At 32.9% G+C, this 13,889-nt stretch overlaps 1 protein-coding gene across 5 annotated transcripts in view; it reads right to left on the reverse strand.

The window, feature by feature from the left end:
- The window catches only part of LOC127729168 (rab GTPase-activating protein 1-like), a 73,272-nt gene that overhangs the window by 25,027 nt on the left and 34,356 nt on the right, over positions 1 to 13,889 (reverse strand). For all 5 annotated transcript variants that reach the window (XM_052236852.1, XM_052236849.1, XM_052236850.1 and 2 more), the window contains 3 exons: positions 2,734 to 2,884; positions 658 to 905; positions 179 to 292 (listed from right to left, as the gene is read on the reverse strand). In XM_052236852.1, the coding sequence (XP_052092812.1) occupies positions 179 to 292; positions 658 to 905; positions 2,734 to 2,884 (513 nt within the window). The remainder of the gene's footprint in view (positions 1 to 178; positions 293 to 657; positions 906 to 2,733; positions 2,885 to 13,889) is intronic.

Genomic DNA, 13,889 nt, shown 5'->3' on the forward strand with positions numbered 1-13,889 from the left:
TTTCTCAGCTTTTGCCCTTTGGTGATATTGTAGCAGAGAAATCCCCTCTCATTTTTTAAAACCATAGATAATTTATAAATATCTTTTTTATTTAAAAATGTTATCTGAAAAGTCTGAACAGACTCATCAGAAATGTTTGCTTCTTGTTGGACCTACAGAGAGACAGTATAATACTCACCTTACTTATTCTATATAAAGAATCTTGACCCAGTCCTCCAGTTTCTTTAAAGAAATCATGTGCTGGGAATGTTCTGTTTATATCTCTTTGTATCACGTCTTCATTTGGGGAATCCTTAAAAATAATTCAAATATATCTTCATTTGGGGAATCCTTAAAAATAATTCATATATATCTTCATTCGAAGAATCCTTAAAAATCATAATGAACCAGCATACTAAGTTTTATGTTCAGTCTTGGTTGATGAAAGCTCAACTTTATGGTAAACTATCTTAAACTAAAACTTTAACCTGATACAGGACAGATGGACTCATGAATGGACACATAGACCAGAAAACATAATGTTCCCTTCTATCTTTGGAGGCCATGGAGGGACATACAAATATTTTGGTAAAGTGCATTTTCTGCACAAATATAAAGAATAGTACAATACATGAAAAATTCATGGAATATTTTTAGCACAAGCAACTGAAATCTCACCTTAGTTATCAATACTCTGTAAGCCTCCAAGAGATCTGAGTTGTCATGACAACCAGCCAGAAGTTGCCACACTTCCCCACGGAGTGCTTCTGGAATGCCTTTCTTGACTAAATGTGGAACTTGTTTAGGTTTCTGTGATAAATTTTGATGCCACTTCTTCAGAACTTCATGCCACGCTTGCAACAGATCTTCATCTGTGATCTCTTTGCTTACAAAACCATATCCACTTAGTAGTGGCTCATCTCCATCTACAATTAGAAGTTAGTCCTACAATATCCCCTTACTCATAACACCTGTTAAGTTAGAAATGGCTGAACTCAATCTACAATTAGAAGTTAGTCCTACAATATCAAGTTCTCCTTACTCACAACAATGGATCAACTTAGTAGTGGCTCATTTCAATCTACAATTAGAAGTTAGTCCTACAATATCCCTTTACTCAAAACACATGTTAAGTTAGAAATGGCTGAACTCCATCTACAATTAGAAGTTAGTCCTACAATATCCCCTTGCTCATAACACCTGTTAACTTAGAAATGGCTCAGCTCAATCTACAATTAGAAGTTAGTCCTACAATATCCCCTTGCTCATAACACCTGTTAAGTTAGAAATGGCTCAGCTCAATCTACAATTAGAAGTTAGTCCTACAATATCCCTTTACTCAAAACACATGTTAAGTTAGAAATGGCTGAACTCCATCTACAATTAGAAGTTAGTCCTACAATATCCCCTTGCTCATAACACCTGTTAACTTAGAAATGGCTCAGCTCAATCTACAATTAGAAGTTAGTCCTACAATATCCCCTTGCTCATAACACCTGTTAAGTTAGAAATGGCTCAGCTCAATCTACAATTAGAAGTTAGTCCTACAATATCCCCTTGCTCATAACACCTGTTAAGTTAGAAATGGCTCAGCTCAATCTACAATTAGAAGTTAGTCCTACAATATCCCTTTACTCAAAACACATGTTAAGTTAGAAATGGCTCATCTCCATCTACAATTAGAAGTTAGTCCTACAATATCCCCTACTCATAACACCTGTTTAGTTAGAAATGGCTCAACTCCATCTACAATTAGAAGTTAGTCCTACAATATCCCCTTGCTCATAACACCTGATTAACTTAGAAATGGCTCAACTCAATCTACAATTAGAAGTTAAAGCTACAATATCAAGTTCTCCTTACTCACAACAATGGATCCACTTAGTAGTGGCTCATTTCCATCTACAATTAGAAGTTAGTCCTACAATATCCCCTTGCTCATAACACCTGATTAACTTAGAAATGGCTCAACTCAATCTACAATTAGAAGTTAGTTCTACAATATCCCCTTGCTCATAACACCTGTTAAGTTAGAAATGGCTCAGCTCAATCTACAATTAGAAGTTAGTCCTACAATATCCCTTTACTCAAAACACATGTTAAGTTAGAAATGGCTCATCTCCATCTACAATTAGAAGTTAGTCCTACAATATCCCCTTGCTCATAACACCTGATTAACTTAGAAATGGCTCAACTCCATCTACAATTAGAAGTTAGTCCTACAATATCCCCTTGCTCATAACACCTGATTAACTTAGAAATGGCTCAACTCAATCTACAATTAGAAGTTAAAGCTACAATATCAAGTTCTCCTTACTCACAACAATGGATCCACTTAGTAGTGGCTCATTTCCATCTACAATTAGAAGTTAAAGCTACAATATCTTATTATTCAGAACACCTGATCCACTTAGTGGTGGCTCATCTCCATCTACAAGCAGAAATTAGAGCTACAATTGCAAGCTCCCCTTACTAACAAGTGATTTTTGTCTAAGTATATACCTACCAGGAATTTAGTAGTGTTTTTGTGGGATCTGTTGTCTATAAGACTTCAGACACTGCAGGGAAAAAGATTAGCAGGGGCCCAGTCGCCAATGCTACTAAAATTTGAGTTGGGCCCCTAAATTTTTTATTAAAATGCCCATAGTGCTTATGTTAATTTTCACATTGTGGCTGGTTGGGCCCCTAGTTTGAAAATGTTAGTCTTATTCCTTGCAATGTAAACTAACAGCCTTTGTCTATGTAAATACATACCAGACTCCTCCTCAGGGTCCTGGGGTGTTGTTATATCATCAGGGATCTTTTGTCTGGTAGAGTTGAGACCTTGTAAACTCATTCCAGCTTTCTGTCTATCTATTTGTGTTTGGCTGTGTACACTGACCACATCAAACATTCCATCATCAGACTGAAATAATCAATAACATAACTATTACTTAGTTACTAGAAAATTTAAGATTTACATTGTACATAACATCACAAAACCATCTAAAAACCTATGAGGAAACACGGATTGTCTTATAGTTTAGCACTATAGTTTAATGAATCAGATAAACCAGTTTACTGTTATCCTATAATACATCAGCATATAGAGCAACCCAGTGAAACTGATGCTGGATAATATGGAAATAACCAGTGAAACTGATGCTGGATAATATGGAAATAACCAGTGAAACTGATGCTGGATAATATGGAAATAACAACTAAATAAATACAGGAAAACACACTCATAATGGTACTTACATCATAGATGACATGGGATTAGCATTGAAATGTCACAAAAACCATTCTGGATGACATGTCACATGGGATAAACAGTGAAAACTTTACGATAAAAACTTTCTGGATAAAACAGGATAACACTCTAAAGGATACTAAATAATGCCTGGATATACTAGATAACTTTAGATGAAATGGGGTATTACTAAATAATGCCTGGATATACTAGATAACTTCAGATGAAATGGGGTATTACTAAATAATGCCTGGATATACTAGATAACTTCAGATGAAATGGGGTATTACTAAATAATGCCTGGATATACTAGATAACTTCAGATGAAATGAGGTATTACTAAATAATGCCTGGATATACTAGATAACTTCAGATGAAATGGGGTATTACTAAATAATGCCTGGATATACTAGATAACTTTAGATAAAATGGGGTATTACTAAATAATGCCTGGATATACTAGATAACTTCAGATGAAATGGGGTATTACTAAATAATGCCTGGATATACTAGATAACTTCAGATGAAATGGGGTATTACTAAATAATGCCTGGATATACTAGATAACTTCAGATGAAATGGGGTATTACTAAATAATGCCTGGATATACTAGATAACTTCAGATGAAATGGGGTATTACTAAATAATGCCTGGATATACTAGATAACTTCAGATGAAATGGGGTATTACTAAATAATGCCTGGATATACTAGATAACTTCAGATGAAATGGGGTATTACTAAATAATGCCTGGATATACAAGATAACTTCAGATGAAATGGGGTATTACTAAATAATGCCTGGATATACTAGATAACTTCAGATGAAATGGGGTATTACTAAATAATGCCTGGATATACAAGATAACTTCAGATGAAATGGGGTATTACTAAATAATGCCTGGATATACTAGATAACTTCAGATGAAATGGGGTATTACTAAATAATGCCTGGATATACTAGATAACTTTAGATGAAATGGGGTATTACTAAATAATGCCTGGATATACTAGATAACTTCAGATGAAATGGGGTATTACTAAATAATGCCTGGATATACTAGATAACTTCAGATGAAATGGGGTATTACTAAATAATGCCTGGATATACTAGATAACTTTAGATGAAATGGGGTATTACTAAATAATGCCTGGATATACAAGATAACTTCAGATGAAATGGGGTATTACTAAATAATGCCTGGATATACAAGATAACTTCAGATGAAATGGGGTATTACACATTGAATACATTAAATGAACCTCTGATGAAGGATCATATACAAGAACAGAAACTACATTGGTCAAAGACCTCACCATACATAATATTTTTTAGATTTTACAGGACCTAGTTATCTGCACCCTCGCCTTTAGGACTCAGATGAGTAGTTGCCTCATTGGCAATCATACCACATCTCCTTTTTTATATCATAAAATCATAATTAACTTATTATCATGTATCTTTTTAAAATACTTTTCTATTAATGGGAAAAAACAAATCTAATATTCAATATGCTTTGTCAAACATTAATCGATATTGTCTGAATTGTATACAAATGATAGTTAAGTATTTCTTATACATGTATTACAAACCAACTTTTACCAGCAGTCCAGTTTTATGAAAAAATTCAAAAAGTCTTTGTCATTAGGAGTTACTTTAGTTTAACTTTTTGAAGATTTTCCCTATCTCATTACAGGAAATATCATTATGACCCAGCATTGTCAACACAGCCATAAACAACAGAATATGTCCAGAAGAAAACCTTTAATTGGCAAATAAACATTTATATATGTGGCACTTTTGCCAATATAATTATAGGTTTAAGATTAACCAATATGGTCTACAGAAATCTCTCTTTTCTAGAGAAAATTCATTTATCCTCTATTACATTATTTATTCGGAATCCTTGTTATTATGTCTGCACCTTTACAAGTATAAAAGAACTAAATACTCAGTATTGATTCTGACTTCTGACGGCTCTAATTATTCAATTAAATACTTCTGTAGTATTGATAAAAAGTGCTTTTAGGGCTTTATTATTATTTTAGCTAGGTCAATTCTAAGCAAGCGTAACTTCTCTGCCCGTCCAACTTTGATTTTTTTGGTTATGGGTTAGATACAAATGCTTCCTCGATTACATATACAAAACCACTGATGGCCCTCTCTGTAGCCATTTGAAAACATATCTGGCTATGGGAACCCAAAAAGTCTATGTGATCAATGTCAAAATAGGAGGTCTAAAACCTCACTTCATGTACAACAGTATGTACAGGTTTGATTGGTTTCTGTCAAGTTGTCTAAAGGGAGAGGCAGATTATACACAAAAGTATTACAGACAACATGACAAAAAGGGAACTCAAAGTGATTTCTATATGTTAACTCTGTAACATATGTGACATAAAATAGTTATCTATGTCAATATATATATTTCTCTAAACAGCAAATTCATACTTTTCCCGACCTGTTGATTTTCATATAATTAAAGTATGGTTCATTTGATCTCATTTGTTCATTGGTCAAAACTTGATTATAATGTCATATTTCTTGTTCATTTCTGGCCATGATATGGCAAACAGTGCTGAAAGTGGTGTTAAACAACAACAATCAATCAATCAACCATATATTATACAATTTGATCAAAATTGACAACACTAATGATTGTATGAAATACTATCAATGAAATATAAAATATTCTACCTCTTTGGATGATTCGTCATAGTTTAAATGATATCAACTTTCCATTAATACTGTTGCTTAACTCTCCTTTGAAATCTTTATGTTTTTTAATCTGATAGTTCTATTCTATAACATTTCAACGTAAAGCCTCCTTCTCATTTGAAATCAATTTCCAAATCCATCCACAAGAAACTTCTCAATGGAAAAATCACCAATTTATAACATGATACAGCTCTCTTTGAAACGTGTTTTAACTCCTAATATAAGGAATGTATACTTACAGAATGATCAATACTTATATATCCTACTCAGAATAAATAAATGTCAAATATCGTCAATATACTTATTCATCTATATCATTTACTCTTTCCAGTCAAAGAAATGGTTCAACAAACTTTATAATACTTATCATCCAAAAATTGTCCAAGAAGTAAGACTGCAACTTAATTGTTGTTCTTTATTTTTTATAAAAGTCACATGACAAAAACATGATTCATTCAACATCTGGCCTGCATCTACCTGTACAATAGTATTACCTATATGTGATGCACATTTTATTTTATTGTTAATGATTTGTACTGCCAGAAGGTTGTGACTTTTGTTTGATATCCCTCAATACTAATTAAACATCAAATATCCTGAAAAAATGCAATTACTTTGGATATAAATGGTCACACAGTTAAACTTGTAGATTCAGGTAAATAGATAGGTCGCTATAATACAATTGTCACCATTAGTTGGTTTATCTCTACAGTAAATATCTTAAAATAAGACTTGTGACCTAAAGGACAATAACATAACCTTTAATCTTTAAATGTTTATAAAGTAAAACTTTTGGCAATGTATTTTGCAATTTTCATCTAGACTCTGGGAAACTACCCATCTGCTTTACTGAAACTCGTATTTAGTATCAGAGAAAAGTATGATAATATGTGATAAGAATGTATGAGTAAGTGTTTTACCCTGGATAGAATAAAACTGGCCGATATAAAAATGTATGCTTTGTTTCAGTCCCTTTTATGGAAAGGTTTCACCCTGTATTTCAAATAATAAAAATTTTTCTATTTGTGCATGGTATCAGAGAGGAGTCGCGATCGTTAACCTTAATCATAATCAGCATAGACTGTAAAGATCTGTAACAGACCTGTAAACCACCCTATTAATCAACTTTCAATATGGGTAATTCATTTCAAAGAGTTTACAAAACCAGAAGTTATTTGATTTCCTTTTTTATTAAAAAAACAAAAACTGTGCAGAAGATGGCATTTCAAAAATGCATTATAATAAATATAAGATCCAGCTTTTGTAATATTTGTACTGATATATGATATAGTTGTATCAGGCTAGAAGATGATTAATTTTCAATACAGATTGCCTTTCTAATCAAGAGTTTAGTATAAAATTTGTGCCTTTATTCATTGATTTCAAAAGGTCACAGGTGTCAAAACCATCTGCACAATTACTTCCTATCTAGTCAATATAACACAAAAAAATATACATATAAAACCAAACCTTATCGCTACTCTTTCTAGATTTCTTCCTAAATCTCATCATTTGAAAATGGTGCTCTTCTAATAAATTGTATTAAGAATATGTCAAAATCGCAACACCATGTATTTTATAATGTAAGAGTATATCAATACTTCCTCATGTAAACATCTTAAATTTTCTTGACACAGGTGACTTTTTAATAAAATAAGAATTTAAATTCCCACCCACATGTGAAGTGACAGGAGATAATGAACCCATCAACCACTTTATGGTGTATAATAGAAAGGTGACTTCTTATTATCTCTAGAAAGTTGTGTGCAAGATATTGTAAAATATCCTTATGTAAAAGGAAGCAATATGAGAAAAGCAATTAATATAAAAAGGATATTTTATTGGTTACTTTTTCACTTATGTATCGGCATGTAAGACAATACAAAACGAGCCCCATATATGATATTACGGAAGAGGTATTGAATATAGAATATAAACAAAAACCTTCATAAATTTCATCTATTATGAGACTACAAAACACTTTATATCACACTAACTACTCTAAACAATATGAAATCTTCAAAAAAAGTTTCTGTTTCAGAAGTTCTTCAATAATTTCAAAATGCTAAAAAGCATCTATGTGTGGATTCCAGAAATAATCTCCAACAATTCATCACAATGGGCTTATGATCATATTTGCCCTCTCTCACGTAAACAAATCAATGAGTTTAAATTGAAATTTTATCCTCAATACTCATATTTGAAATGTGTTTGACATTTGATTTACATTTAATATTATATGTCAGAATGTTTGTATAAGGTTTCCCCTGGTAAGATCAGACTGTGTCAATCTTTATACATACAAGGTTAAGATTAAATATTATATGTCAGAATGTTTGTATAAGGTTTCCCCTGGTAAGATCAGACTGTGTCACTCTTTATACAGGCAACGTTATGATTTAATATTATATGTCAGAATGTTTGTATAAGGTTTCCCCTGGTAAGATCAGACTGTGTCACTCTTTATACAGGCAATGTTATGATTTAATATTATATGTCAGAATGTTTGTATAAGGTTTCCCCTGGTAAGATCAGACTGTGTCACTCTTTATACAGGCAACGTTATGATTTAATATTATATGTCAGAATGTTTGTATAAGGTTTCCCCTGGTAAGATCAGACTGTGTCAATCTTTATACAGGCAACGTTATGATTTAATATTATATGTCAGAATGTTTGTATAAGGTTTCCCATGGTAAGACCAGACTGTGTCAATCTTTATACATACAAGGTTATGATTTAATATTATATGTCAGAATGTTTGTATAAGGTTTCCCCTGGTAAGACCAGACTGTGTCCCTCTTTATACAGGCAACGTTATGATTTAATATTATATGTCAGAATGTTTGTATAAGGTTTCCCCTGGTAAGATCAGACTGTGTCACTCTTTATACAGGCAACGTTATGATTTAATATTATATGTCAGAATGTTTGTATAAGGTTTCCCCTGGTAAGATCAGACTGTGTCACTCTTTATACAGGCAAGGTTATGATTTAATATTATATGTCAGAATGTTTGTATAAGGTTTCCCCTGGTAAGATCAGACTGTGTCACTCTTTATACAGGCAACGTTATGATTTAATATTATATGTCAGAATGTTTGTATAAGGTTTCCCCTGGTAAGACCAGACTGTGTCAATCTTTATACAGGCAAGGTTATGATTTAATATTATACGTCAGAATGTTTGTATAAGGTTTCCCCTGGTAAGATCAGACTGTAACACTCTTTATACAGGCAACGTTATGATTTAATATTATATGTCAGAATGTTTGTACAAGGTTTCCCCTGGTAAGATCAGACTGTGTCACTCTTTATACATACAAGGTTATGATTTAATATTATATGTCAGAATGTTTGTATAAGGTTTCCCCTGGTAAGATCAGACTGTGTCACTCTTTATACAGGCAACGTTATGATTTAATATTATATGTCAGAATGTTTGTATAAGGTTTCCCCTGGTAAGATCAGACTGTGTCACTCTTTATACAGGCAACGTTATGATTTAATATTATATGTCAGAATGTTTGTATAAGGTTTCCCATGGTAAGACCAGACTGTGTCAATCTTTATACAGGCAAGGCTATGATTTAATATTATATGTCAGAATGTTTGTATAAGGTTTCCCTTGGTAAGATCAGACTGTGTCACTCTTTATACAGGCAACGTTATGATTTAATATTATATGTCAGAATGTTTGTATAAGGTTTCCCCTGGTAAGATCAGACTGTGTCCCTCTTTATACATACAAGGTTATGATTTAATATTATATGTCAGAATGTTTGTATAAGGTTTCCCCTGGTAAGATCAGACTGTGTCACTCTTTATACAGGCAACGTTATGATTTAATATTATATGTCAGAATGTTTGTATAAGGTTTCCCCTGGTAAGACCAGACTGTAACACTCTTTATACATACAAGGTTATGATTTAATATTATATGTCAGAATATTTATATAAGGTTTCCCCTGGTAAGACCAGACTGTGTCACTCTTTATACAGGCAACGTTATGATTTAATATTATATGTCAGAATGTTTGTATAAGGTTTCCCCTGGTAAGATCAGACTGTGTCACTCTTTATACAGGCAACGTTATGATTTAATATTATACGTCAGAATGTTTGTATAAGGTTTCCCCTGGTAAGATCAGACTGTGTCAATCTTTATACAGGCAAGGTTATGATTTAATATTATATGTCAGAATGTTTGTATAAGGTTTCCCCTGGTAAGATCAGACTGTGTCAATCTTTATACAGGCAAGGTTATGATTTAATATTATATGTCAGAATGTTTGTATAAGGTTTCCCCTGGTAAGATCAGACTGTGTCACTCTTTATACAGGCAACGTTATGATTTAATATTATATGTCAGAATGTTTGTATAAGGTTTCCCCTGGTAAGATCAGACTGTGTCACTCTTTATACAGGCAACGTTATGATTTAATATTATATGTCAGAATGTTTGTATAAGGTTTCCCCTGGTAAGATCAGACTGTGTCACTCTTTATACAGGCAACGTTATGATTTAATATTATATGTCAGAATGTTTGTATAAGGTTTCCCCTGGTAAGATCAGACTGTGTCACTCTTTATACAGGCAACGTTATGATTTAATATTATATGTCAGAATGTTTGTATAAGGTTTCCCCTGGTAAGATCAGACTGTGTCACTCTTTATACATACAAGGTTAAGATTAAATATTATATGTCAGAATGTTTGTATAAGGTTTCCCCTGGTAAGATCAGACTGTGTCAATCTTTATACAGGCAACGTTATGATTTAATATTATATGTCAGAATGTTTGTATAAGGTTTCCCCTGGTAAGATCAGACTGTGTCACTCTTTATACAGGCAAGGTTATGATTTAATATTATATGTCAGAATGTTTGTATAAGGTTTCCCCTGGTAAGATCAGACTGTGTCAATCTTTATACATACAAGGTTATGATATAATATTATATGTCAGAATGTTTGTACAAGGTTTCCCCTGGTAAGACCAGACTGTGTCAATCTTTATACAGGCAACGTTATGATTTAATATTATATGTCAGAATGTTTGTATAAGGTTTCCCCTGGTAAGACCAGACTGTAACACTCTTTATACACAAGGTTATGATTTAATATTATATGTCAGAATATTTATATAAGGTTTCCCCTGGTAAGACCAGACTGTGTCAATCTTTATACAGGCAACATTATGATTTAATATTATATGTCAGAATGTTTGTATAAGGTTTCCCCTGGTAAGACCAGACTGTAACACTCTTTATACACAAGGTTATGATTTAATATTATATGTCAGAATATTTATATAAGGTTTCCCCTGGTAAGATCAGACTGTGTCAATCTTTATACAGGCAAGGTTATGATTTAATATTATATGTCAGAATGTTTGTACAAGGTTTCCCCTGGTAAGACCAGACTGTGTCACTCTTTATACAGGCAAGGTTATGATTTAATATTATATGTCAGAATGTTTGTACAAGGTTTCCCCTGGTAAGACCAGACTGTGTCACTCTTTATATAGGCAAGGTTATGATTTAATATTATATGTCAGAATGTTTGTATAAGGTTTCCCCTGGTAAGATCAGACTGTGTCAATCTTTATACAGGCAAGGTTATGATTTAATATTATATGTCAGAATGTTTGTATAAGGTTTCCCCTGGTAAGACCAGACTGTGTCACTCTTTATACAGGCAAGGTTATGATTTAATATTATATGTCAGAATGTTTGTATAAGGTTTCCCATGGTAAGACCAGACTGTGTCAATCTTTATACAGGCAAGGTTATGATTTAATATTATATGTCAGAATGTTTGTACAAGGTTTCCCCTGGTAAGACCAGACTGTGTCACTCTTTATACAGGCAACGTTATGATTTAATATTATATGTCAAAATGTTTGTACAAGGTTTCCCCTGGTAAGACCGGACTGTGTCAATCTTTATACAGGCAACGTTATGATTTAATATCATATGTCAGAATATTTATATAAGGTTTCCCCTGGTAAGACCAGACTGTGTCCCTCTTTATACAGGCAAGGTTATGATTTAATATTATATGTCAGAATGTTTGTATAAGGTTTCCCCTGGTAAGACCACTGTGTCACTCTTTATACAGGCAACGTTATGATTTAATATTATATGTCAAAATGTTTATATAAGGTTTCCCCTGGTAAGACCACTGTGTCACTCTTTATACAGGCAACGTTATGATTTAATATCATATGTCAGAATATTTATATAAGGTTTCCCCTGGTAATATCGGACTGTGTCACTCTTTATACAGGCAAGGTTATGATTTAATATTATATGTCAGAATGTTTGTATAAGGTTTCCCCTGGTAAGACCAGACTGTGTCAATCTTTATACATACAACGTTATGATTTAATATTATATGTCAGAATGTTTGTATAAGGTTTCCTCTGGTAAGACCAGACTGTGTCAATCTTTATACAGGCAACGTTATGATTTAATATTATATGTCAGAATGTTTGTATAAGGTTTCCCCTGGTAAGACCAGACTGTGTCACTCTTTATACAGGCAAGGTTATGATTTAATATTATATGTCAGAATGTTTGTATAAGGTTTCCCCTGGTAAGACCAGACTGTAACACTCTTTATACAAGCAAGGTTATGATTTAATATTATATGTCAGAATGTTTGTATAAGGTTTCCCCTGGTAAGACCAGACTGTGTCACTCTTTATACAGGCAACGTTATGATTTAATATTATATGTCAGAATGTTTGTATAAGGTTTCCCCTGGTAAGATCAGACTGTGTCAATCTTTATACAGGCAAGGTTATGATTTAATATTATATGTCAGAATGTTTGTATAAGGTTTCGCCTGGTAAGGCCAGACTGTGTCACTCTTTATACAGGCAACGTTATGATTTAATATTATATGTCAGAATGTTTGTATAAGGTTTCGCCTGGTAAGGCCAGACTGTGTCACTCTTTATACAGGCAACGTTATGATTTAATATTATATGTCAGAATGTTTGTATAAGGTTTCGCCTGGTAAGGCCAGACTGTGTCACTCTTTATACAGGCAACGTTATGATTTAATATTATATGTCAGAATATTTGTATAAGGTTTCCCCTGGTAAGACCAGACTGTGTCCCTCTTTATACAGGCAAGGTTATGATTTAATATTATATGTCAGAATGTTTGTATAAGGTTTCCCCTGGTAAGATCAGACTGTGTCAATCTTTATACAGGCAATGTTATGATTTAATATTATATGTCAGAATGTTTGTATAAGGTTTACCCTGGTAAGATCAGACTGTGTCAATCTTTATACAGGCAAGGTTATGATTTAATATTATATGTCAGAATGTTTGTATAAGGTTTACCCTGGTAAGACCAGACTGTAACACTCTTAATACATGTAAGGTTATGCAAGATATTAGGAGTTAGGAAGAAAAGATTATCCATTATATTTATCTATTAAGAGATGCACTGCATTTTATTTTTGTCACTATTTATCACTATAACATCACTTTGACAGCATCAGGTCTAAAAAGACCTTAAATAGATATAAGAAGATGTGGTATGAGTGCCAATGAGACAACTCTCCATCCAAGTCAAAATTTATAAAAGTAAACCATTATAGGTCAAAGTATAGTCTTCAACACGGAGTCTTGGCTCACACCGAACAGCAAGCTATAAAGGGCCCCAAAAATTACTAGTGTAAAACCATTCAAACGGGAAAACCAACAGTCTAATCTATATAAAAAACGAGAAACGAGAAATACTTATGAACCACATCAACAAACGACAACTACTGAACATCTGATTCCTGACTTAAGACAGGTGCAAACAATTGCAGCTGGTTTAAACGTTTTAATGATACCAAACCTTCACCCTTTTTCTGAAACAATAGTGTAAATGTCTGATAAATTAGATAAAGTAAAAGGAAGAAGTCTAATAGGATAAAATGTCAAGACCACATTAT

The sequence above is a fragment of the Mytilus californianus genome, unplaced genomic scaffold (assembly GCF_021869535.1).
Source record: "Mytilus californianus isolate M0D057914Y unplaced genomic scaffold, xbMytCali1.0.p SCAF_2, whole genome shotgun sequence".
Classification (NCBI taxonomy): domain Eukaryota; kingdom Metazoa; phylum Mollusca; class Bivalvia; order Mytilida; family Mytilidae; genus Mytilus; species Mytilus californianus.